Here is a 27,197-nt window from a genome sequence, read left to right on the forward strand (position 1 = left end):
AGCCTCTACAGTGCTTCCTAGAGGAATGAAGGCACCAGTTAATAGTAATCAGCACCACCAAAAGTTGCAGTCAGGACCTGATCAGCACCTATGGTGCTGGGTGCTCATGGTGGGGCATCTATAGTTCCTTCCTTATCTTCCTGATATCTCAAACTCTTCTAGAGGATCAGAAACCAGAACACAGCTTCTCTAAGTAGGAGATAATTTCAGCCTGACTTAATGAGCAATCACAAAACTACTTGTTCAATTAGGGACTATGGAAATACTGGCAAGGTGAACAAAGAAATTCTCCAGGGAAATCATCCAACACTGAGGTGGCAGCTTCTAAATGAACTAAAATTTACTCACTGTTCTCAGAAAGGTACAATCATGAAGTCATTACAGAAGGATTTCTTTTGAGGTATGATGGAGCATGACTACATCGGGTACCACTGATAATATCATCAAAGAGTATTTTGGAGCTGGAAGAAACTTATACAATCATCAGGGTAAAATTTCACTTTTTCCAGGCTGTAACATGTCCCAATCCATAGAGCTACTTTGGGGCAGAGCTGATCCAATCCCTGGGTTACCAGGACTCTTGACTCTAAGGCTATAAATTAGATATAATGCCACATTTGACACTAAAAAAATTCATATCATCTGGAGTATATTGTAGCGATTTAGCCCCTTACAAAACTTTTAGAAAGTACCTGTAACTGTGGTGTCTTCGTGTCAGTATTTTCTTGAATTAGGGAACAAGTTTTAGAAAAACACCAGTTTTGGTTGAAGTGATCAGAAATGAAAACTCTTGACAATATCTGCATATCTTTTGAAGACCGTATGCTCCAAAAGTAGAGTTCACATTCAAAGATTTCTAAGTACCTTTTTTTTCCTTTTGAAAATATATAAATTGAAAGCAGAGTAGCAATGGGTGAGAGCTGGCAGGTGGGCTGGAGGTAATGTGTTGCAGCTAGGTAGGTATTTGGGGAGTGCAGGCACTGGGAGACAAGGGGGCCAGGAGCCTCTCCAGTATGAGAGTTCCAGCCAGTGCTGTTATGAATATGAGTCTCGGAATTATCAGCAGTCCCCCAAGAAGTCAGCTGTTCACTGGCAAGAGGGTATAAATGTTCCAGATTAAACAGTTCTGCTTTCCAGGTTTTTGTGGCTACCTCTGGCCTTAACCATCTAAGTGTGTTCTCAGAGTCCCTTCCTTAGGTACCATATCCATCCACTGCTGTCTCTCCCCACCGTTCCCCACTCCTTTTGTTCCATGCTTTTGGGTTCTGTTTTACTCGGGAATAATAACAGCAAGTTATATGAAGCAAGCCAGCGGGGGGTGGGGGGAGGAAGAAAGACTCATTTACCCTAGCCCTCCCTGAGTGTCATTTATTTTACATAAACTTATATGAACTTCAAAGAGAATTACACCTGGGGCTTCCCTGGTGGTGGTTGAGCGCAGCGCTGTGGAGCTATCTTCAGCCTCTGCAGCGTGGGTTCCATCCTGGCTGACCAGGGAGATACCCACATAGCACAGCAGACCTCTCCTGTCTCACCTGCTGGTACAGGTATAGGGCAGGCAGGAAGGCTGCTGCCCTGTGGAGGGAGAAATTTGGTAAAAAGAAGTACCTGCATTATCAGTGTGTCTCAGTCAGTCTACCTGTTCTGTTCCCTGCTCTGTCTCTAGTGAATCCTCTCACCCTCCTGCACATCTGGCCTATACCCCGGTTCTTGTAAAAACAAAACAAAACAAAACAAAAAACTCTTCAAACAAAATTACACCTAGATGTTGCTCTCAGAATATGAATAGGTGTTTAAGGAAAACGTATTAAAAAAAAAAAAAAACACTTAGGTACACTCTTTTTCAATTAATTGAAAAGGTAAATTAAGAAGAGCCTAAAAGTGAACAAGACTATCTGAAAAGGAGGCTATTCAGGACCATGCAGACTCTTCCTGATAGCCTTCTATACAATAGTATTCAATTTTCTGTGGCAGCTTATCTAATTTCATGGGAAATGGAATTTAAGTAAGTTAAGAGAGCATGTTCTTTTCCTACCCTACTTAATGTAGTAAAGAACTGAGCTTAGCTAGGAAAAAAAGGGGATTTGTGACCAAAATCGAGTTAGAAATTTTTAGATTCTAGGCTAGACTCCTGCAGTTTCTTTTTGGGTCCCATTTGAATGGCTGCTGTTCAATTTTCTCTTACTAAAAAGTAACTAGTTCACCATAGTGGTGTTAAAATATTTGTAAAGTGTTTTATGATGCAGAAGTCAAAAATTCCAATTTAGAATCTATAAACATCTCAATCACTTTAAAAAATTGATTTCAAGTGGCACTACTGTAACTCGGTCCTGTGATACACTCCAATCTACATTACATAGAAACACAGAAAGGCCTCTTGGGTTTCAGTGTGGGAGAAAGCAGAGCTTTAGTGAAGCTGTTCTTTGGGAAGCTATTTCTATTGGCGCTAATATGAGCTCCAGTCTTAGAATGCATATGAAGTTAAAACAAGTTGTCTTTTTTTTTTTTTTTAAATTTATTTATTTATTTATTTATTTTATACAAGCACTGGGTACAGTCAGAAGCGCGGGAAGGTGAGAGAATTCACCAGAGCCAGAGCGGGGAACAGAACAGGCAGTCTGATGAAGAAATACACTGCTGAGGGGAGCAGCGGGCGTGGCAGGAGAGGTCTGCGCGCCATGTGGGACCCTCGCCAGCGGCTGGGATCGAACCGGCGCTGCACAGGCTGCGGGCAGCTTCGCAGCCCAGCACTCAACCACTGCGCCACCAGGGGAGGCCCCTAAAACAAGTTGTCTTAAGAATCTGTCAGTCAAATTTAATATAACCTGAAGGTGGGAGCCTTTTGAAAGAGTCATCTCAGCTCACATAAGTAAGCCAGTGGCTTTGGTCTTTCTCACTTCTTCATTTAGATGTCAGGGTTGAAGTGTTTGTCTATGTTTATTGCCATGGGGCTTGGCATATAGGGTATTTCTTGGCCCCTGTTCTCTTGGCCTATAGCCTAAATGCCATTACTATTAGCCTCACCAGTGTGTACAACTTACTCACAAACCAAATCAAGATGTGAACAACTGGATTCTTATTTTGAAGGAGTCACATGATTCCAGAGGGAAATCAGCTTTCAGGCATTTGCCTCACATTAGATTTGGTCTGTGGTTTCCCTATATAGTGCCAGAGCGCTGTGTGATTATTAGGATTTTGAGCCAGATATCCAGATAGACAAGCAGTCACATGCCCACGGTACAGAATGACCTCACTAACTCATGTTTCCAGGATGTTGGGAAATTCAGACTTGCTGAAGGACCTTGTCCTTCAGGATATCCATGGTTGTTATGATTCAGCAGTATATTCTAATTTGAATTTCAGAACAATTGACCAGTTGCTCAAGTGGACATCTGAGTTGCAGATCACCAACTTGCCAGAGCTGGAGCAAGTCATCAGAATAGCTTGATCCCTGAGCCAATTAAAATAGAATATATTAAAATTAGATTTCCTTCTGTCTGAAAGAAAATCTTCCTGGATAATATTTTTGAAGACATTGAAGTTTTCATTGCCCTTCATGGGATTCTGCAGGCTATTTTTCATGCAGCCATTAGTGCTCCACAACTCTGCCTTTCCTTGTACCTGGCTATCATTCTCACTGTCTTGGCTTCTAAAGTTCTGGCTTCTGTGAACAGGAATGAGTCAAGGGCTTACTATTCCAGACCCAATTTGACCATAGACAAAGCAATCATCTATATAATTGGAATATATTTATTAATAGGCATCTGAGAATAAAGCTTTTTTTTTTTCTGGGTCACTTAAGGACAGTTCCCATGGGCTCCTGAAAAAAAGTTTATTCTGCTTGAGGACTATTTGCACAGAGCTTAATGAGATATTAACACAGAAACTAATAGAAACTTAAAAGTCATTCACCACAGTTGCCTCATTCTCTGTAGATGTACCTCACTAAACAAATACAATATAGACTTGAACATCTGGAATAAAAGTCTAGTAACAATTCACTTTATAAATATTAGCTTATTATGAACTCACATAGTGCATTTAGTCACTTGTTTGAATGAAGTTTGTCTATTTGAAACAATCTGTCATTTGTTTTTTTATTTAAAAAAATTCCAAGATCATGTTCTTTAAATCAAGATGGAAAACTTAAGCTATTAAAGTGTAGAAATAATCACTGTCAACATCACATTCCAGTTCTTTTCTATTCACAAAAATGAGCTACTCAAATGAAGGGATCCTGAGGGAAGAATTTGGCTTTGATTTACACTAGACATTGTAGTCTAACAGTATTTTCTTCTTGCCCCATGCCCTGTACTAACTTTCCAATAAGAACATCAGTCAGTTAAATTGGTTTCATAATTCTCAAATGATTATTTTTAGAACTGTCTATTTAGAAAAGGTATTCTTATGAAACTCAGAATTTTTATCTAATTGGGCACTGAATCAGCATGCCTTGCCATCTTCATTTCTCCTTAGTTTTTGTTTGCATGTTGATAGAGAAGATAATTTACAATGTACGGTTGCAAAGGTGTTTTGTTTTTAGGTAGAGGTTTGGGGGCTTAGGGTGGATGTATGCTCAGTAGCCTCAGTCTCCTGTCTAGTCTGGAAGCAAAGCAGTCAAGCCCACGCTTTGGACTTTAATTCCAACTCTGACAATGACCTTGTACAAAGGTTTTAAGCCTGTTTGCTTATGTGTAATATTAGGCCAATGTAGCATGTACATCCTAAGAGTTGTAGGGAAGACTGAAATAATCTATGTAAAGCGCTGAACACAATGTCTGCAACATAATGAGTATTCAATAAATCACTACTATTACTATTGTTAATGTTATCTGGGAAGATAATGTTGTTGAGATCATGTCATGATCCTGCCAGCTGTCATTTGCTTTGTTCTCCAGCTCTTAGTAGATTCCCTCTCCCTCTGGTACAGCCATTCCATTTCTATGCCTGTTACCCAGTTAGCTTAACCAACACAAAACTAAGGGTGTATATGAATATGAAGGTAATAAATTTCTAACATGGATATCAATTTTAAATTTAATTTCATTAATAATCCAAAGACCAAAACAGAGAAAACCTCATGCTTAGACTAATTTACGCTGGGAAAGTTACAGGCTAAGTCATAAATTATTGCTTAATGAATGTTATCATTTTTATAACTCAAACTACTTTTCTTAACGTGATCCTAGATAATGTTTAATCTAGATAAAGTACACATCATTTTGGATGAGATGGTCTTAAATGGATGCATTGTGGAAACAAATCGAGCAAGAATTCTTGCTCCTCTGTTGATTCTTGATAAGATGTCAGAAAGCTGAGTAATAATAGAAGGTCCTGCCAGACAACATCGACTTACAGGAAATGCGAAAACCAATGGAATACCTCTCAACATCTGTAGCCCCAAAGAATCTGGAAGATCACGCATTGCAAAGTAAGGTGTCCTTCCAAAGACTTAAAATTAAAATAGGTGTTTTACATAGTTCCTAAATAAAAAACAAAACTGCATTTTAAAATACAATGCATGAAGAAACCTTTTCTCTAAGCTGAGAGACAAGTTTTATTTTCTAACCATAATAAGCATTTTTTCTTCCCCCTCTTGATTAAACTTTGTTGCATTCTGAGGGAACCTTTTTTGTCTCTGTTTTCCTTTGCAAACTTAAATTCAAAAATAGTAGCATGGGGTGGAAAGATAATTGTGGGAGCTCTATCGTCAACAAAATGTTAAAGTTGACTTAAACACATATAGTACTTTGAATAGTTTTCTGAATGCTATTTTCTTCCCTCGTAAGTTTTAAAAGTCAGAACTTTTCTGTGTACCTGACGAAAACCGCAGAATCAAAATTTATTTGCCAATATCTAAAGCCTGATATTCATTGGGTACTAAGCAATTACAGTGCTGTCACATAATTTATACTTTCTATCAACTAATGAATATTAAAAAAACAACCCTTTTAACTAGCCTTTATACCCTATTTTAAAGGGATTGTCTTATTAGACCCCTTCTCCTACAACATCTTGAATCAAAGAAAACTGCAAGTCACTGTAAAAGGGCAATGCCCTGAGCCCCTAAACCTTTCTATATGCTTTTGCTTCCCAGTCAACAGTACACTATACAGAAATTGTCCTAGGCAATGGAGGAAGTAGGCATTCTTGGCACATTTAGATATTATTCCATCCCATGGAATCCAAGAGTTTATTAATCTGTAACACTGTTTTGCAAAAGATAACATAAATGGACATTCTAGGCACTGATGATTCATTTAGTACTGTATTGAGCTTGCTATAGCTCGGTGTGTAATTTGAAATTCTCTTTTCTAAAAATCTATTTACATATTTATCATTGTTTGCATCTATAAAGACCCAGGCAACTCACCAATAATATACTCCAACCTAAATTATTTTGAATTTATACAATAAGTAGAGGAAAGGTGCTGACCTGCTGGAATAGTGAGTGGTATAGCATTAAGTAGTCAGGGTCTTGGGAAAGCCCAGTCTAGATTACAGTGCTTTGGAGGTCTTTCTGAGACATAATAGTTGGGGAAATACTGTCCTAGTTGGTAGGCACTTAATGAGTAACGCATTCAGGTAACTGCTGAAACTGGTACACCAGAAGTAACTAGGGAGTGAACAAAATTAATTTTTGGGTCACACCAAAATAGCATTTGAATTACACTCTGGCACAGATTTTAGTACCTTGAGAGAATAACAATTTAAAAAAAAAATACTAGGTAGATAACATAGGAAAATACACTCAAGAACACAGAATATATGGAGACCCCAGTAGATGTCACATAACACTTGACTCATAAGAAATCAACTATGTGACTGTTCTTACAGATTGTGTCATCATTTTACTTCAGGTTCATTACCAGTGGCTTTCACACCCATGAAATTTATGTCTCAGACTGATTTTTACCTTGTCCTTGAACCTTTCTTTCTACAGGAAGACTCCTGATGTTTCACAGTTACTGATTTTATAAGACTCATCAATTTTACCTGAGGTAGCAACATTCTAGATCAAGATTCAGCAAACATTTTCTAAAAGGGCCAGATAAATGTTTTAGGCTTTGTGGGCCTTATGTTCTTTTATAACTACTAAATTCTGCCATTGTAGTTTGAAAACAGCCATAGATAACACAGAAATGAATGAGCATGGCTGTGTTCTACTTTTTCTTTTTAAAATTGTATTTTTTATTGAGATAATGTTTTATAACATTGTAGATGATTTAGGAGTGTGGCTGTGTGCTAATAAAACTTCATGGAAACTGAAATTTTAACTTCATGGAATTTTCTTTATCGTAAACTCTGCTCTTTATTTTTCCAACCACTTTAAAATTTTTAAACCATACTTTGGTCATGGGCCATACAAAAACAGGTGGTAAGCCATAGTTTGCAAACTGCTATGCTAGTAAAAGCTGGCCACTACAGACATTAAGAGGCTTTAAGTAAAGGCAATACTGCACACATCTGGATTTTAATTCTAACACTAATATAAAGTTTTGGTCATGCATCCATGACTTGAGACAATCACAGTTATTTTTTAGATTAAAGCATAAGTCATACATTTAAATATTGCTGTTTTATTTTAACATTAATTCTCACAGAGAACTGTGAAGCTAACAATAAGGTAAATTATTTAAATGCTGCCACTAATTACATAGTCACAACATTCTCACTCAGAGGATAAAAACAGTACTCAAATGACTGACTGTAGTGGGAGAAAATTTCTTCTAATGTAGAAAGGGATCATACCTTTAAATAGGTAAATAATGGGCAATTTCAAAAAATGCTTTTCACTCCTAAAAAGCCATATGGCCAAATCAAGTCTAGCGACACTTCTTTCACCTATACGCACACGATGTGATAAATCACAGGAATCTGGAAAATGGAAAGAGAGTCCCTTCTTCAAAACCAGGAAATATCAGTATCCTGGAAGTTTCTTTGCACACTAATACAACATTCAAAAATCATTCTTGGATCTTAGATTTACACATCCCTACAGATACAATAGTAAGAAGTGAACCTGGTATTTAAAAAAAGTTAACACAAATAATGTGGCTGTTATTAGCTGAAGAATACCTTAAGACTGAATACAACAGTTAAATCACAAATTAAAAATGTGAACATACATTTTTTTCTAACCTTCCAGTTTCAGTAAATGTATTCACTGTAGAAAAATACATTTCTTCATGTTGTAATTTCAAAAACTTTAATCTCAATGATTCAAAATGAAAAGCATCTGGTTAAACTCGTAGGTCTGATGGTTGCAGTGAAATATTCACATGACACAATTTTGTACGCTGCAAACATTTTAATGATTATTGTTGAGCATACATTTTGGAAAACTTTTACGTCAAACTGCAACAAGTTAAATAAATGTTTATAATATACAAAGAAAATACAACCAAAGTAAAACTTGCTTTAAGTGTGCCTTGCACCTAAACCAGTGTTTTTTTTCCCCCTTAATATAGCTTTACTTTTGAGCTGCACAAACACACTTAAGATTTTGATCTTTATAGTATGGCATTTAGGAAATAAAAATAAACTCCCACCTCGAGGAAATAAAAAGATTGTGCATGATTATATGCCAAACGAGAGAGAGAACACTAGAATACTCTGATAGTGCAGGCATCAATAAAAAGGAAAAGAAAAAGCTTGAGATGCTCATTAACTCTCTATGTTTTAAAGAAGTAGGATTTTTGACCAAATAGCTTAAAAGCCAGCAGAACAGGGATCAGTGATGGCAACTGTAGTGTATGAAGTATGAAATGACAAACTTTACACAAATACACTGTTAGAAATTTACCAGTGAACACTGAAGATCTGAGAAGCTGCTCTTTGGAACAGTCAAGTAGGACCACCTTATTCCAGTCACATAAGCCCTTGTAGCAACACAGTGTTCTGTGCTATATACTTGCTGGCTGGGTAGTTAAAGGATTGGTTTTGTCATTAGCAGCTAACAAACTCATTCCACATGTTCTTAAAGCCTTAATGGTGGAAAAAAAGGCAAGTGTCATTAGCGTGGAGGATCATATACTTCTCTGCAAACAAACACAAGAGGCTTCACTAGTATTTTTTAAAGTCTCTGATGTCTCCATTGCACTTCAAAACTCAATTGAGATGAAAGCCCTTCTCCATTGTAGCAGCTAGCAGACGCTCTCGCATGATCTCTTCCGAAGAATATTCAGGCAACTTAAGGTAATGCACACATGTATTCACTGATGGATAGCTTGCATCAGTAGCATCAACCTACAGAAAGAAAAGTGACAATAACAGAAGACCATGGCTTTAGATATTTCTTTCTTTCAATCCTTAAGTCATTTAATTACTTAGCTGGAGAGTTTTTTACCTTGCGTACAACTGTGAGCCTGGGATGTAGGTTAGCCAGTCCACCTGGGGGTAATGTTGAACAACCAGTGGTAAACTGTAGGAATGCTTTCCTTTCATCTGAAGACATGCCACATAAAACCCTCACAAACCTCAGGAAACCAGGACTACAAGAAGAAAAATATATTGATTTGACATCTGATTTAAATGTAAAACACTAGCATAACTTTGTAAGCCAGCAATCACCCCAAAACCCAGTTGTCAGAAGAACACATGCTGGAAGAACAGCACTAGCTAGAGACTCTTGGGTAAGTATGAAATAAGCTGGTACAAGCTACTTTAAAAATATTCTTCAGGTGCCTCCCCGGTGGCGCAAGGGGTTAAGATGCAGCACTGTGGAGCAGTGCACAGTGGCTGTGGCACAAGTTCGATGCCCGACCAGGGAGGTGGCCCACATGGCACAGCAGACCTCTCCTGGCTCATCAGCTGCTCCCCTCAGCAGTGTATTTCAGTCAATCCCTCTTTTCTGTTCCCCACACTCTCTGGTGAATTCTCTTAACCCCCGCAACCTCTGGCCTGTACCCCAGTTCTTATATGCATAAATAAATGAATCTTTTAAAAAAGATATTCTTCAAAGACTGTCTTGTACTTATAAATGGTAAGAACTAAAATAGTGAAAGAAATATGGAGATCAAATATATTATCCAACAAGCAGCAAATCAGAAAAGCTCAAGATGTATTTGCATAATTAATCCAAATATAATTACCAAGAGATACCTGAAATAATTTTCACTATAGTGAAATAAACTGCTATTGTGCCTAAACACAGATGATTTTCATATTTTTTTTCATAATTTTAAACTGAAAAAGTCCAAACTTAAAGATGCTGCATGATTTCATTTTTTAAAATGAAAAAATGGGGCAATCGGGCCTCCCTGGTGGCACAAGGGGTTAAGCACCACACTATGAAGCAATCCACAGACTCTGCAGCACGAGTTCGATCCCTGGCCGGCCAGGGAGCAACCTACATGGCATAGCAGACCTCTCCTGTCTCGCTGCTGCTCCCCTCAGCAGTGTATTTCAGTCAGTCTGCCTGTTCTGTTCCCCACTCTGTCTCTGGTGAACCCTCTCACCCCGCTGCATCTCTGGCCTGTACCCCAGCTCTTGTATGCATGCATAAACCAATCTTTAAAAATAAATAAATAAAGCAATCAAAATTAATCAATAGGGATAGTGATTTTCATAACTAAAAAATATGATGTGGAACCTGTGGAGTTGTTTCTTGTTCTGGGTTCCAATTACACTGGTATATTTATGAATATGAAAATTCTCCTGGAAGTACATGTAATTTGTGCATTTCTGTTATGAGTCATTAGAAAGTTTACTTAAAAAATAAACAACAAAAAAGCTATATAATCATTATTTAAGTTTAAAATAATTTTTATTACATCATTTATATAAATTTGGAGACTTAAAAAAATAATACAGGGTCTTACTATATAGGGTATAGTGATATGAAAGGAAAAAAATCAACTAAGGAACTGATCCAGATTAAAAACACATCACAACTAAATGCAGTGTTAAGATATAAGGGAATAGGGGTGAAAGCACTCTTTTTTAATTTTTTTTTTCTTAAGATTTATCTTCTTTATGAATAGAAGAACTAGGGTACAGGCCAGAGTTACTGGGGTTGAAAGGATTTACCAGAGACAGAGTGGGGAACAGAACAGGCAGACTGACTGAAATACACTATTGAGGGGAGCAGTAGGCAAGACAGAAGTCTGCTAAGCCATGTGGTTATCTCTGGTGGGTCCGGGATCAAACATGTGCTACAGAGGCTGTGGACAGATTCAGTGCTGTGCTTAACAGCTTGCACCATCAGGGAGGCCCTGAAGAGAGTACTCTTTAAGGACATTACTAGAATACTCAACAGATCTAGAAGAGGAACTATACACTAGCTAATAGCATAATATGATGAACTTGCTAGCTAGTGTATGTGGAAGAATATCCGTATTCTCTCATAATGCAAACTAAAGTAATACAAAGTAAAGGGACATGATACATGGAATTGAGTGTCAAATGATTAAAAAAAGAAATAGCACTTCTCATTGTATACAGACATATATTATGTGTATGTATAAAGAAAGACAATATAAAGGACATACAGCAACATGTTAAATACTGACGACTATGGGAAAAGGATAAATGGAAATTTTTTCAACTATTCTTTGATTTTTCTGTAAGTTTGGCATTATTTGAATATTAAAGGCTAATATAAAAGCAGTAAATCCTAAAAAACTTTTACAATATTTAAAATAATGAGCAATTAAAATGCAATGAAAAAGGAATCATAATAGTCAATACACAACTGTCTTTTTGTATAAGCTCAGCATTATGAATGGATATGCATCTGGGTTACTGGTGAGAATTAACTGATTTCTCACTTTATGAACGTAATTCAGAGTTGGCTTTCTTTAGAGAACCTGCCATTTAACACAGGAACATAAACAAATTTTGTTGTAAGAAAATACCAAAACATACCTGTCACGTGTATAACCCAGCTTAGGTTCTGTGTAATTAATAATATCCTCTGCTGCCCAGGATGGTGATTGGTTTCCACAAAGAATCATTTGGACTTCTTCATGGCTGAAGGAACTTAATTTCTCCATTGGAAAAACTTTATTAAACCCATCTACATTACATACATGGCAAAAAATAAAAACAAGATACATAACTCTAACGTCATTGCAAAATACTGAATTTCAAATCAGATAATATACTGATAAGTGTTTGAAAAAACAAATATAAATTAATTTGAAATAAAAACTGCTTGCATTTTAAGTACAGAAATTTCTGCTTAATATCTTATCACAAATATGAACAGAGAATAAATAATTTAGTCACTAAGTGGTAGCCAAGTTCTAATAATTTCCCAGCCAGTTTCTCACATCATTTATACAAGCCAACTAAAAGCAGTGTTCACATTTTCAAAACTATATAGTAAGTGACAAACACGCTAATACACATTCTTCCACCTTCACCTGAAAAACTTAGGTCCTAACACAGCTTTAATTCATTCTGATCATGTAATGTGGAAATATGCAATCAAGACTAAAAGAATGTCCCCCACTGCTTAGGATAAGTAAGCCAAAGGTAAGCTATAATTTGAGGAAATTCCAACCTGTTTTGGGTACTTTGTAGGACACCTCACTATCTGCAAGACAAAACACTACAGGGCAAATCTAGAGATTATCAGCAATTCTTAACCATAGCAGGGCCTAAATTTCAACTGTCCCAAAGTAAAAGAAGAGAACTTAAGCTAAAGATGCTTAAAAATTACCTCTAAAGGCTTCCATCTGTTTTTGAATACCCGTATGCATACAAAAGTCAAACATCAAATCCACATATTCTTCTGCATTATCCATTGTTATCATCTGCAAAGGAAAATTTGCCAACATTATTGTTACTTTCATTATCTAGGAATATTTCAGTAGCACTTAGTCCTCATTAATAGGCTATTTCTGAATTCAGCTATATTAAAAGCAATGTTTTTACCTCATCTTCACCACTTGGCTTGAGATCTACTGCTGTAAAACCATATATTCTTGAGGAAGGGCAAAACTGAAAATTTAAACTGGGAGACAAAAAGGGATATTAGCTTAACATTTACATATCAATGATACTGAATCATTATTATATAGCTACCAAAATCATGGAACACCCCCCACAAACACCCCCCTAAAAAAAAAAATCCATATAACCAGCTAAGATCTTAAGTATATGTGATCTTTTTAAATGCAAATATCTGTGCACTAAAACCATTAGGTCAAGTGTTATGAAATCTAACACTGAAATGAATACATAACACTTCTACCTTTCCATATTCCACTTCTGTGGCACAAAATAATGAACTAAAGATGAACTAATGATTATCACAGCAACATATTTGCAAAAAAAATAAAATTTTTGCAAAAAACTATTACTTCACTAAAGATTCAGCTCATGCTCCCAAATCAAATATTGACTACGTAACAATTTATCAAATACAAATTGTCAACATTATCAACAAAGGGAAGGAAGGAAAGAAGGGAAGGAAGGAGGGAGAAAGGCTAGAAGAGTAAAAAAGCAAACCTTTCAGTTAATGCCAAATCACAGTAAAATGTATTATATACATGTAATAACTCCATGTATATAAACAAATAAAATACAATCAAAATATGTGCAGTATCCACCCAATTGATGGATGCAATGATTGGGGAAAAAGTTTACATACAAAGCCAACTATTTTGAGCTTTGCCAAGTATACTATATATGTAGGTAATGAATTTGTCAAAATATTTTTGGCACTGGACTTTTAAACACAAAATATGTATATTTATAAATCTGATACCTTTCAGAAATTTGATGATTAATAAAGTATATTCTAGCATTGTCTTTATAATATTAATAAAAATTCAAACCAATAATCAGTATTTCCTCTAGCATATTGTTTTACTTAATAGACTATTCACTCAGTATATTGCAAATTAATGGAGTCAAAGAAATAAAAAAGCTTTATAACTTATTAAGTTATAGACTGTATACATGAAGCTTACCCTAAATCCTCTATGCTAAGTGGAGGCCCAGAACCTGATGGATTCTTCAATACTAGCTCCTGTAATTTTGTATTCTTTTCATCTTCAGAAAGACCTTTGTTGCTCAAAATCTGGCGCCTTTTGATTGCAAGGTCTTTAATTTCTTTTAAAAATCTGGCCCTGTGTGGGTTTACTAGTTCAAAGTCTTCCCAAGTTAAAATTCCATTAAACCAAGCTGGGGGCTTTGGTTTGGGGGGATCCAGAATAAACTCTGATTTCGAATCCTCTTCAAAGCTTCCTACTGAGAGTGAATCGTGACCTTCTTCTGTAGAAGCTTCAGACTGACTTTCAGTACAGTGTAAGTCTCTGTCTCCACGTGATTCATAAATCAGTTTACTCATATTGCTTTTAATATCGCCCATACACATAAGTTTAAAGAAAGGTTTAGAAATAGGTAAGTCCACAAGTCTATTGTCTTGAATGCATTTGGCCAAGAAAATTCCAAGGAAGTGAAAAAGTTTTGTGATCCTTTCAAGCTCATCACTATCTTGTGGAAATGGTGCTGTGAACAGTCCACATGATCTCTGCACATAGTATCCAGGAGGTTTCAATCCCCCTCCAAGATCAACCTAATTTTTGAGAGGAAAAAATGTAAATTAAAGGTCCATACACATTAAACATCCTCATCAGTTTATCTAAAAGTACTTACATACACACTTTATTAGTTTTTGCTGACTAAATTTTATCCTTTATAACCATTTTAATAATATCAAGATTATTTAATTAAATAAGTTCAAAAACCCAGCTTATGTTCTGAAAGCAAAATCTATTTTTAACACTTCCTAAAAGCAGAATCACATGTCAAATCACAAAATGATAAATAAATCTTACATGACGAGATTCATCATCCGGAAAGTTATCATCACAAAGCCAAGCTCCCAAATCAGTTCTCTGGAATTCTGCTGCAACCAGAGCATAAAACTCTAATGTGGGTCCCAAGCCTGTTCCTTCTTCTCCTAAAAATTCAACCTAAAATATGAACAAATACATTATGGAGAAAGGGAGCTTTAAAACAAATTTTTTTAATGATACAGTCTTTCCAAAATATGTTATATCCAATCTAATATTCTACTTTTTTAATAGCAACAATATACACACAACACAGAAATTTTAGTTTTTCTAACAAGTGTCTATTTCTTGTTCACTACTATGTGTTTAATACTGTGGTGAGCAGTGATCATACATTAATTTGCTTCTCATAACACTAAAAAAATTACCTTCTTTTTATACCAAAGAAAATAAAATTTCAGATAGAAAAGTTAAATCATTTGCTTAAAGAAATGATAATACACAGATATGTATATGTGTCTATGTGACCCAAAACCTACTCTTTCACTTATTTCTCACTTAAGGCAATCATTTTAAAGGCATTTATCCATATTCTACCTGTTCCAAAAATGACTTCAGGCATTTTACAAAAACATTTAGTGCAAGTGAAAAAAGAAAATTAGTAATTGAGAATTATCTTAGAGGAATATATGGATAAGAAAAATAGATGAAGGGGGCCTCCCCAGTGGCGCAGTGGTTGAGCGCTGGGTTGCGAAGCTGCCTGCAGCCTCTGCTGCGCCAGTTCGATCCCCGGCTGCTCCCCGGCCACCAGAGGAGGGTCCCACATGGCGCGCAGACCTCTCCTGCCGCCCGCTGCTCCCCTCAGCAGTGTACTTTGGTCCTTCTGCCTGCTCTGCTCCCTGCTCTGGCTCTGGTGAATTCTCTCACCCTCCCGCGCTTCTGACTGTACCCAGTGCTTGTATAAATAAATAAATAAATCTTTAAAAAAAAAAAAAGAAAAATAGATGAAGGCAAAGAAATTTTAAAGTGAAAGGCACAGAGTCTATCATTTCTGAAGATGTTATCATTTGTCATGATTAATTTGTGATTTAAAAAAATAACCTAACAGATTCACATACGTAAAAAGTGAAATATTTCTTCCACCACTATCCCTCACAAGGAATATGTATATAGGCTACAATCCACAATGCCCACAATAACAGTTCTACAGTAAATATATTAAATTTCATACTGCCTTTATAGGCCAATGATAATACCAAACACAATTTAAATGAAATATAACAAAACAGTATGCCCCCAAAATGCAGCTTAGCATAGCTTAATGTAAAGGTAAAATTTAAAGTGGAGTATCAAAAAGAATCCTTTGTATTATTTGGTCCAGGCTTTGTTAAGAAATGGATAGGGGCCTCCCTGGTGGCGCAACGGTTGAGCACTGGGCTGCAAAGCTGCCCGCAGCCTCTGCAGTGCTGGTTCAATCCCTGGCTGCCGGGCAAGGGTCCCACATGGCACGCAGACCTCTCCTGTCTCGCCCGCTGCTCCCCTCAGCAGTGTACGTCGTCAGTCGGCCTGTTCTGCTCCCCGCTCTGTCTCTGGTGAATTTTCTCACCCTCCCGCGCTTCTGACTGTACCCGGTGCTTGTATAAATAAATAAATAAATCTTTAAAAAAAAAAAAAAAGGATAGGATCCTTCGAAAAGACCAAGTTTTTCCCCACCTCAAGAATAAAGATACTCTTTGTTGCTCATTAATGAGACCCCGACTCCTGAGGAGGGGAACTGAAATCTGCTTATGAAAGACACTCTGCCAGAAAAAAACCTTGGCAAGGACAGCAGAGAAATCCTTTTTCACTTCTACCTAATGCATTTTTTTTCCAATGGAAAATACACATTGTCTGATTCTGACACTAAATTTTATATAAGGTACCTCAAGAACTGATTTCCGATCTGCATGTATTTGCATGACATTCTCAGCCCATTCCATTAGTGATTCACCACGTGGAACTTTCACTCTTTCATGTTTGAGGCGACCAACTCGAAACTCTCCAGGATCATCTCGCCTTACACTACTTGTGGTCCTTGTTCTTTCTACTGTGGCTTCACGTCGGTTTTGTAGCCATACAATTGCTCTGAAATAGAAAAATATCTATGTAGCTATAGCATGCAACAGTTGAACATACTTCTAAACTAATCAAACATTTAAACACAAGTTTTAAAAGCATTTATTGGGTAATAAAAGTCACAGTTTTCTTTGTATAAATTATTGCTTCCTATCTTAGGTTAAAATAAACCCTTTATTATCATCTTAATTAAATAAACTGAGAAAGTACTGAGTCTATATTTCCCCTCTTTACTTTAGCAGTCAAGTCAAAATAAAGGTCTTTGTGGACGTCCAAACCACATATAACACAAAATTAGACAAACTAATAATACATAAAAAGAGACATGTATTCCTAACAGGAAACAAAAAATGATTATGCTATATTTACTACTATGTAGAAACTGAAAAATAACTATCAAAATATTATGATTTTAAAACATTTCAGAACTTATCGAGGGTGGGAGAAAAAAATCTTAACTATGAATAAGAGCTATACTCATTGTGTACTCTTAATTTTTTGTAATCAGCTAAATATTTTATGAATCAATTTTCTCAGCTATAAAACAGAAATCATATCCAATGCCTATTAATTCCAGGTGTACAAATGTTTTGTAAGTGGTATAACATGGCACAAAAAAAGGACTTAACAGGGAAAAAATCGGCTCCATTTTAAACTATAATCATCCAAAAAATATTTATGTACTGCCTGTAGTGTGATAAGCATTGCTTTAGGAACTGAACTAGAGCTGAGAACAAGAGCCAGAAATTCCTGCCCTCTTACAACTTTCATCCAATGTCAGGAGACAGAAAAACAAAAAATAAGTAAAAAAATATGTATAGTTTGTCAGATGGTAGCAAGAGAAAAATGATAGCTAGAATAAAGATGTATTTTATTGTTAGTAAACTATTTGCAAACATTTTATTGGCTATTCCTAGGAGTTTCAACAACTAATAATTTACATAAGCTGAATTACTAAAAACTGTGTAGTAAGTGCTAGCTGATAGGAAACAAAGTACTCTAATATATACTAAGAAAGAGCACATATCCCACTTGGAAACAAAAAAGATGCTTAAATGTTGGGCCTCCCTGAGGGCACAAGAGATTGAGCATAGTGCTGTGAAGCTGTCCGCAGCCTCTGCAGCACGAGTTCAATTCCCAGCCTCTCCTGACTTGCCCGCTGCTCCCCTCAGCAGTGTACTTTGGTCTATCTGCCTGTTCTCTTCCCCGCTGTGTCTCTGGTGAATCCTCTCACCCATACCTCTGGCCTGTACCCCAATTCTTGTAATCATAAATAAATAAAACTTTAAAAATAAATAAATAAATGTTGGCAGCTCTTTATAAGAAAATTTATAGAAGATAATACATTTCCTCTATCAGTCTTCATGTAAAGTTTATCTGTACATTTTGAGCTTACATGACAAAAGTATATGTACTCTAAAAATAAAAAAATACATAATCTTTACCTCGATGCACCAAATGCTGTACATGTAAAATAAAGCTGTCTAGTTTCAAATGGTATGAGAAAAGGACACTTGCTGGTTAATTGTTCACACCAATCTGGCAAAGCCCCACTTGCCAATGCCAGTGGTTCCTGCAAGTTAGAAAACAACAATGTTTTAAGGCAATTATTAAAAAAAAATGCTTAAATGTGATTAAAGAAATGAATGCAACGAGCTATAAGCGCAAATCACTGAATCAAAAGGAAGGGAAAGATGGTGGGAGGTAGAAAAGGAAGGAGAGGCAATAATTTGAAAGGTCAACAGTTAAAGAATGAAGAGCTCAACTATTTTATTTTATTACCTCAATCTGCTGCAAAATTTTTGTTGTGATTTTTTTGCTAGTGAATTCATCTGGTGGAAAAGTAAACTGAAGTTGTTCATCACCTTCTGTAAAATTAGTGAATATTAATAAAAATGTACACTGACTTTCTTTTAAAAATGCTATTTAAATGAAGCAAGTTTGTTTCTTACAGACCTTCTTGGGATAATCTTGAATAAGGGTCACTTGCAACTATATACAGAATACGCAAAAGCTGAAGGACATCTTCTACTCCACAAGAATTCTGTCCATTTCCTGCTTTGGCCTGAGGTTGTTCTTTTGTCAAATTAAGAATATCACTACTTTGAAGAGTAGAAATGGCTCCCTGGTTTAACCCAGACTTTGTTCCATGCTCACAAAAATCCTGTAAAAACAATTAGTAAAATTATTTATTAATCATATTTTCAATAAAAGCAATGCATCATAGTATTACTTTGAAAAAGCTGGAATTTCAAATAGCCTTTTTAAGTAAAAACAGCACCCAAGTTAAAAATCAATGCATTCTAAACCATTAAAATTCCCAAATAAAACATAACCACTATATGCCACAGTTAAAACTATGTAATCAGATCCAATGCCACAAACTATATTTGAAATTTTAGCACTGGCATAGTAACTTAATTCAACCTCATTATTAAAATATGTCCCAAGGAAACTCTCTTCCTTAAGAATTATTAAAAGCTGCAAAACAAAGCACAAAGCCATTCCCAATCAAAACAGTGTTTTGGTGCCAATATATATACCTTATATGCAGCTATGAGCTGAGAACAATTTCTGTTTTTCCTAATACTTTTATTAGTGCCAGTTAATTTCCAGTGGCGCAGGAAAGCGGCGTCTGCATTCTTCTGCAGGTAGGTTATCAAGTCATTCTTTGGTAATTCATCAGTGCCAAGGTACTGTTCCACATGCTCTATAGACCAACAACCCTACAATAGGAAAAACCAAATGTTGGCCTTTCCTGATTATAAAGTCTATGCTAATTCACATGCATACTTGAGGTAGCTTTAGGATCATGCATTTAAGCTAATCTAAAGAATTCATGTTAGTGGTTTTCCTCTCAAATGTTCCAAATGAAACAATTTTCTTGTTTTTCTTCACCTAAGTAGCCAAGAATAAGAGCAATTTTCTAAAATAACTTACCATTTTTCCATTTTCCTTTTCTTTGTCAGAATCCTTCATTTCTCTGTACATGATTCTAGACATGAAGATATTATTCAAGTTAATTCATAAATCAAATGATTTGTGGTTATTCCCATAAGGATTCAATTCTTTAAAAAAATATATGAATGACATCTTTCATTAGCCATATGCTTACATTAAACAGTGAACTCAGAATTTTTAAGAAAAAGTAATAACTTGTTAACAGAGGAAAACATAGCAGAAATCATATTCTTGAAAAAGTTATAGCTTGTAAATATGGAATTATAGCAAAGAAATCATACATCAAACCTACATTAAACCTTTTAAAAATATAAATAAACTATATCATGTGTTGTAATTTTCATATATTGTTATAAAAATAAAATGAGATGAGACGTGTTTTGCTCATGTTTACATGGAAAGAAAGGTAAGAATACCAAGAACCAGGAGCACTTATGTTCATGTAAGGAAGCTGAGATCAAATGTTAAACTCCAACAAAAATTGAAAGGAGGAAATGCCATGATGACCTTCTGTTCTATCTCAAGAATACCTAGATTACTTTATTGGATGTTATGTAAGTTTATCAGAGATATTTAAAGAACATCAGAAAAATATACTGATAGAAGTTGCATAAGGATGACTGTGATATAATTATATTAATGACTGAATATTTTATATAAATTAAAATGTAATATATTATTTAATAACAAATAATTTACTATAGAAAATACCGAGCACTTATTACATCACAAACAGCACTACAATGCTGTTTAGTGATACCTCACAACCACTCTCATTTTACAGATTAGGAATGTGAGGCAATAAATATTAAATAGATATGCTCAAAGTCATTAATAATTATTTGACTAATGAACAAAAATAGGCAGACCCCAGAACAAATGATAAATAGAAAATATTTAGTACTTCAAACGAATCTCAGTCAAACAGTTCAACAATTAGCATATATAGGAATTAGTCTAAATTCCAAAACTAAATTAACATATACAGGAATTAGTCTAAATTCCAAAACTCCTTCTAGTTACAAACCTTAACCATTCTCCATCGAGAGTCAGAAATGCTTTTATCTGATCCTATAAACCAATTAGAACCAAATCTTTTCTGTTCCTATAGTCCAAAATACAGAAATACAATTCTTCATGGCTCAAATAATATGAAAGAAAGTTAAAATTTCTTACGTGTATGTTGGCTCCCAAATACGTCTAAGCTTATCTGATTTCACATTGCCATTACAAGATAACTGAAGCAGTTTCTGTACATAGTAAAAGATGGTTGATCTGAAATTAGTGAGTGGTAATTCAACCTCACGAGTTGTTCCAAGACCTGTTACTTTCAAAGTGAGGGCTAATCGAGGTGACGGAGTACATTCAACTTCTTCCAAGAGCTCTGAATGAGGTGTTCCTAAAAAATATGAAAGACATAAAAAAAATTACACATTTGTTTTCAAAGGTTGGAGACAAAGCTACATAATATCTAAATCCTTCTGTTATATGTTAGCTAGAGATGTCAGCTACATAAGACTCTTCTGGCCTCAACAATTTTGTTTTGTTTTTAAATGGGAATAATATACCTATTACTTAGATTATTAGAGTATTAAAATATATGTATATGATAAGGATCTCCCATTTTTAGCATAAAACATATGCTAACTATATGAATATTTTGGAAACATTTTACTTTTATAAATGAGAAACTACTCATACTCTGGGTCAACCTTTTCCTTGTAACAAATGAGTGGGTTGTGAGGTAAACACACAACATTCGGCACACACAACTGGGTTCACATTTGGAGATGTATCCTCTTTTATTAGCTCAAAAATCTTCCCTCACATCATGATAGAGACTTTGAAAGTATCCTTTTATTCATTGAATGACATTCCACTGTACCTTGAACCATATCCCCATTACTTTACATAAAGAGAAAAATAGGCACTTGCATAGCTACAGATGGGCAGAGCGCTGCTGCTGCTGCTTTTGAAAGGGAAAGGTTTGTTAAAAGAGATGCTACACAGATAAAGTAACACAGTCTCAGGACAAGAACTGTTTTTATTTATTTATTTAAAATATTTATTTTTTTAATTTATTTATACAAGCACAGGGTACAGTCAGAAGCATGGGAGGGTGAGAGAATTCAACGAGCCAGAGCGGGAAGCAGAGCAGGCAGAAGGAGCGAAGTACACTGCTGAGGGGAGCAGAGGGCGGCAGGAGAGGTCTGCGCGCCATGTGGTACCCTCCTCCGGTGGCCGGGGAGCAGCCAGGGGTCAAATTGGCACTGCAGAGGCTGCAGGCAGCTTCGCAACCCAGCGCTCAACCGCTGTGCCACCAGGGAGGCCCAAGAACTGTTTTTAGTGGGAAAAATATACCAATTTCTGCAGACTGTAAAGCTATTATTCCTTTAATAAAATTTCTAGTAGTAAAAACTTTATTAGAAAATATGAAATATATTACCAAAGAACTCTGGCAAATTTGTACCTATTTATACTTGCTAGACTAGGCTTTCCTTATGAAGGGATGTTGGACCCACCCTCACCATAGAATACTGTACAACAAAGTATACTTTCATATTTACCATGGTATATATCAATTAAAAAAAACATTCCACATTTAACATTTTATTCTTTATAGATAATACACTGATTATAACAGCTGACATTTACTAAGGTACACATTAGGTACAATGCTAAGCACTTTAATTTTACCTCAATCCTCTTAACTATCTTCCAAACAGGGACTATTATTTTCACGTAAGAGATGAAGAAATTCAGGTTACATAGATTAGATGATTTGCCCAGTGTATTAGTTTCCTATTACTGTTGCCACAAATTACCACAAACTGGGTATGTTAAAACACAAATTTATTATCTTATAGTTCTAGAGGTAAGAAATATATTTCCTTACTTTTTCTACCATTGAGAGGCTGCCCACATTCCTTGACTCATGGACCCTCTTCATTCTGATTTTCACTTCCTATTGCCAAATCTTCTCTAACTCTGACCCTCTTGTCTCCCCCTCTTATGAGAACACTAGTGATTATACTGCGCTTTCCCAGATAATCTCCCCAACTCAAGATCACTAATTTAATCACATCTGCAAAGTCTTCTTTGTCATGATAAGATAATTAGTGACTCTGTGGGGCCTCCCCCGTGGCGCAGCGGTTGAGCACTGGGTTGCGAAGCTGCCTGCAGCCTCTGCGGCGCCAGTTTGATCCCCGGCTCCTCCCCGGCCACCGGAGGAGGGTCCCACATGGCGCGCAGACCTCGCCTGCCACCCTCTGCTCCCCTCAGCAGTGTACTTCGCTCCTTCTGCCTGCTCTGCTCCCTGCTCTGGCTCTGGTGAATTCTCTCGCCCTCCCGCGCTTCTGACTCAACCCAGTGCTTGTATAAATAAATAAAAATAAATCATAAAAAAAAAAAGATAATTAGTGACTCTGGAGATTAGGGCATGGGTATCTTGGGGAGCCATTAGTGTGTCTACCATACTCAAAATAAGAGTTACAGTAGTTGCCACCCAGCTGGCTGACTCCAGAAGCCGTAACTAAAACTACAATATAGCCTTTCAACACAGAAGTTGAATAGGAGTAATCCTTAGTAATTTTCATCCATTCTATTTTCTTTTTTTTTCTTTCTTTCCTTTTTTTTTTTTTAAAGATTTATTTATACAAGCACTGGGTACAGTCAGAAGCGTGGGAGGGTGAGAGAATTCACCAGAGCCAGAGTGGGGAGCAGAGCAGGCAGAAGGACCGAAGCACACTGCTAAGGGGAGTAGCGGGCTACAGGAGAGGTCTGTGCGCCATGCAGGACCCTCCTCCAGTGGCCGGGGAGCAGCCGGGGATCGAACCAGCGCTACAGAGGCTGTGGGCAACTTTGCAACCCAGCGCTCAACCGCTGCGCCACCAGGGAGGCCCTCATCCATTCTATTTTCTAATAGAATACAAATTAGTCACCTTCAATGAGGTTGCTTTAAAAAATACCCATGGCCTCCCTGGTGGTGCAAGGGGTTAAGATGCAACCTATGAAGCCATTCACAGCCACTGCAGCATGAGTTCAATCCCTGGCCAGGGAGCTACCCATATGGCACAGCAGACCTCTCCTGACTTGCCTGCCGCTGCTCCCCTCAGCAGTTTATTTCAGTCAATATGCCTGTTCTGTTCCCCATTATGTCTCTGATGAATCCTCTCACCACCCTCGACACCTCTGGCCTATACCCCAGTTCTTGTGTGCATAAATAAATCTTTTTAAAAAATTAAAAATATCCAAATATTGTAATGGACATGGGGCCAACATACAGTTTTTCTGGTACAAATATTATCTTACTTTCCCAACTATATACAATTATCTCATTCAGTACCTATTAAATCACAAAAACTAAAATATACTGTACCTGGGGGTGGAATTTCTAGATCAGTTGTCTGCTGGACATTAGTACGACCAGGTCTAGGATCAAAAGCAGGAACCAAAGCAGAAAACTGCCGCTTTAGCACATAATCATCATCCCATGTTCTCCTGCGTCCTCCTTTAGTTTCATACTCCTCTTCTTCCTATCAAAATTCCATACACACAAACATTACAAGACATTCATTATTGCAAAAGTGGCATGTAATTTATAAAATAAGCATCTGTTAAATACTTCTCTATAGCTATTATACTTCCTTATTTAGCTACATTTCTTAAACATTAAAATGAATAAAACAAACACTTAAAGGGACACACATTTCTTACTGATTTATCAAAAGCAAGCTGCATTAGTGGGGTTACAAAAATCTAAATGTGATAAACTGACAATGAAACCTACATATACATTGTATCAATGTCCTGGTTTTGATACTGTACAGTATGTAAGAGATAACCACTAGAAGAAATTGGGCAAAGGGCACAAAAGACCTCTCAACTATCTTTGTAACTTCCTGTCAACCCAGGAACCTATAATTTTCTAAAATAGATTGCCTTTTTTATGTAAATTGTATGACATGCTAATTTATACACAAAATAGATATAATGTTTGGGAGTGGCTATAAATTATTATAGGCAAATAGATCAAACAAATTTGACAAAGTGTTGGTCACTACTAAAGTCAAATCACAGGTTCATGGGGTTTTCAATGAACTATTTTTTTTTTAAAGATTTATTTTATTTATATAAGAACCAGGTTTCAGGCCAGAGGTGTGGGAGGGTGAGAGGATTTCACCAGAGACAGCAGGGAACAGAACAGGAAGACTGACGAAATACACTGCTGAGGGGAGCAGCGGTGAGACAGGAGAGGTCTGCTCGCCATGTGGGTTGTTCCGAGGCCGGCGGGGATCGAACCAGTACTGCAGAGGCTGCAGACAGCTTCACAGCGCTACGCTCAACAGCCTGCGCCACCAGGGAGGCCCTCAATGCACTATTCTTTTTATTTTTTTATTTCAAGACATGCACTTTTTTTTAACATTTATCATTTTTAACATTTTTTTAGACAATATTTGCTCCCCACCCCTCAGATTGAGTTCTCATAGAATTTCCTTCCCCAAGGCACCCATGCACCATCACCACAGTCCCCTGTGCTCCTCCCGCCTCCTCCCCTGCAGGATGTCTGTTTTTGCTTTGTTGTGTTTTGTACTGTTATTATTTTTTTTACACTGATGTCTTATTTGGTTCCCCATATTCCTATTATAAGTGAAACCATCTGATATTTTTCTTTTTCCTTCTGGCTTATTTCACTGAGCATAATTCCTTCTAGCTCTATCCACATTGCTGCCAGTGGCATGAGTTTATCTTTTTTGATTACTGAATAATATTCCATTGTGTATATATACCACATCTTCTTGATCCAGTCATCTATTTTTGGGCATTTGGGTTGTTTCCAGGTTTTACCTATTGTAAATAGTGCTGCAATAAACATAGGTGCTCTTTTGAATCAGTTTTTGTGTCCTTTGGGTAGATCCCTAGTAGTGGAATTGCAGCATCGTATGGTAGCTCCATTATTAGTAGACTGAGGAACCTCCAGACAGCTTTCCACAATGGTTGGACCAGTTGCAGTCCCACCAGCAATGTAGGAGAGTTCCTTTTTTACTGCATCCTTGCCAACATTTGTTGTTGCTTGTTTTTTTGATATGTGCCATTCTTACTGGTGTAAGGTAAATATCTCAGTGTGGTTTGGATTTGCATTTCCCTGATTATAAGGGTCAATGCACTATTCTTTCTACTTCTGAGGATGTTTGAAAAGTTCCATAATGAAAGTTTTTTAAGGAACATTTTCTCTATCACTATTATTATCAATAAAAAAGATGAACTATTTTTTCTAGCAGTTATAGTGTCTAGCATTTATAGTGTCTCCATGACAAAATAAATGAGTTGCATCTTTAGGGGGAAAAAAAGGTAAATCATAAATGTTATAAATTTCTGATATAAAATTAAAATCAATAATTATGTATGTATGTACTTACACGAACACACAGCCCCTTGTTTGACTAACTGAATCTAAATTTAAAACAAATCAAACTGACATTTGACAGCTCTAGAGTCACAATGTCTAGAGGTTTTTTTTTTGTTTTTTTTCTTTTTACATTTTAAAAGGACAGGTTTATTAGGAAAAGGAGAAAAAGAGAGGCACCTGCATAGTCACAGGTGGGCAGGAGAGCTGCAGAATGTCTAGGTATTTGTCCTAGATCCAAAATATCTATATGTAACTTTTATCAGTTATTTCGTTGGGGCTAATAATATACCTCAAATGGTTGTTGAAAGAGTAGAATTAAGTAAAATATGTTAAGTATTGAGGAGTGGCCACCACTTAATGATCAAAATAAGTTACCAAACAGACTAATATTACTACTGTTACTACTACAAAAGTTATGAATCTTAGATAATAACTATTTAACCATTGTAGTATATGTTTACTACCACCTAAATAGCAAGGTGAAAGGGTTTCAAGTAAGAAACTCCTGTATGCATTATGCATTAGCAATCATGAACTATACTTGAAATACCCACACAGCTGGGTAAGTTTTTTATTATTAACTCTATTTGGTAATTCTCCCCCACTGCCCTGTATATTTTTCTAGGCATTTTGATTGGTGCTTTACCATGAAAGGGGGAAAAATATACTGCAAGAAAGATACACATGAGGATATTACCTGTTCCCCAATAGGTCGGCTCCCTGCTCCAGCAGGGACCTGTGGTAGCTGTGACGTGACAGCATGGTGAGTTACATCAGAGCGGGAGCCAGCTCGACGCTGCAGGGATGGACGTCTCAAAATCTTAAGTTTAAAAAAATGTGAAGACATATCTAATTATTTGACCTATATATATCTCCATACAGCCTTGACCTGAAACTATTACCCAAATTACTAAAACCTGATTTAAAAACTTTATATTCATTAGCCATCTTGTTATAAATTG

The 27,197-nt window shown here is 36.4% G+C and overlaps 2 protein-coding genes across 8 annotated transcripts in view; one reads left to right on the plus strand and one right to left on the minus strand.

The window, feature by feature from the left end:
* AP4S1 (adaptor related protein complex 4 subunit sigma 1) overlaps positions 1–27,197 on the plus strand; it is a 57,476-nt gene that overhangs the window by 28,145 nt on the left and 2,134 nt on the right. Inside the window, exon 6 of one of the 3 annotated variants that reach the window (XM_037503180.2) lies at positions 3,364–5,180. The exons of 1 other annotated variant lie outside the window; for it this stretch is intronic. Coding sequence is in view for 1 of the 2 variants with exons in the window: in XM_037503178.2 (XP_037359075.1) it covers positions 5,190–5,318 (129 nt within the window). In the remaining variant the exon portion in view is untranslated. One more of the 3 variants, XM_037503178.2, reaches the window with a different exon arrangement.
* HECTD1 (HECT domain E3 ubiquitin protein ligase 1) overlaps positions 8,297–27,197 on the minus strand; it is an 86,115-nt gene continuing 67,214 nt past the window's right edge. For 4 of the 5 annotated variants that reach the window (XM_037503184.1, XM_054689654.1, XM_037503182.1 and 1 more), the window contains exons 28-43: positions 26,933–27,055; positions 24,205–24,361; positions 21,003–21,225; positions 19,806–19,860; positions 19,409–19,591; positions 18,822–19,029; positions 18,648–18,733; positions 18,311–18,438; positions 16,673–16,874; positions 14,793–14,930; positions 13,923–14,530; positions 12,883–12,961; positions 12,668–12,761; positions 11,869–12,019; positions 9,350–9,494; positions 8,297–9,249 (exon numbers count right to left, since the gene is read on the minus strand). In XM_037503184.1, the coding sequence (XP_037359081.1) occupies positions 9,112–9,249; positions 9,350–9,494; positions 11,869–12,019; positions 12,668–12,761; positions 12,883–12,961; positions 13,923–14,530; positions 14,793–14,930; positions 16,673–16,874; positions 18,311–18,438; positions 18,648–18,733; positions 18,822–19,029; positions 19,409–19,591; positions 19,806–19,860; positions 21,003–21,225; positions 24,205–24,361; positions 26,933–27,055 (2,718 nt within the window). In that variant the 3' untranslated portion in view covers positions 8,297–9,111. The remainder of the gene's footprint in view (positions 9,250–9,349; positions 9,495–11,868; positions 12,020–12,667; positions 12,762–12,882; positions 12,962–13,922; positions 14,531–14,792; positions 14,931–16,672; positions 16,875–18,310; positions 18,439–18,647; positions 18,734–18,821; positions 19,030–19,408; positions 19,592–19,805; positions 19,861–21,002; positions 21,226–24,204; positions 24,362–26,932; positions 27,056–27,197) is intronic. The other variant, XM_054689660.1, reaches the window with a different exon arrangement.

The sequence above is a fragment of the Talpa occidentalis genome, unplaced genomic scaffold, assembly GCF_014898055.3.
Source record: "Talpa occidentalis isolate TD23 unplaced genomic scaffold, MPIMG_talOcc4v2.1 talOcc4.11, whole genome shotgun sequence".
NCBI classification, from domain to species: domain Eukaryota; kingdom Metazoa; phylum Chordata; class Mammalia; order Eulipotyphla; family Talpidae; genus Talpa; species Talpa occidentalis.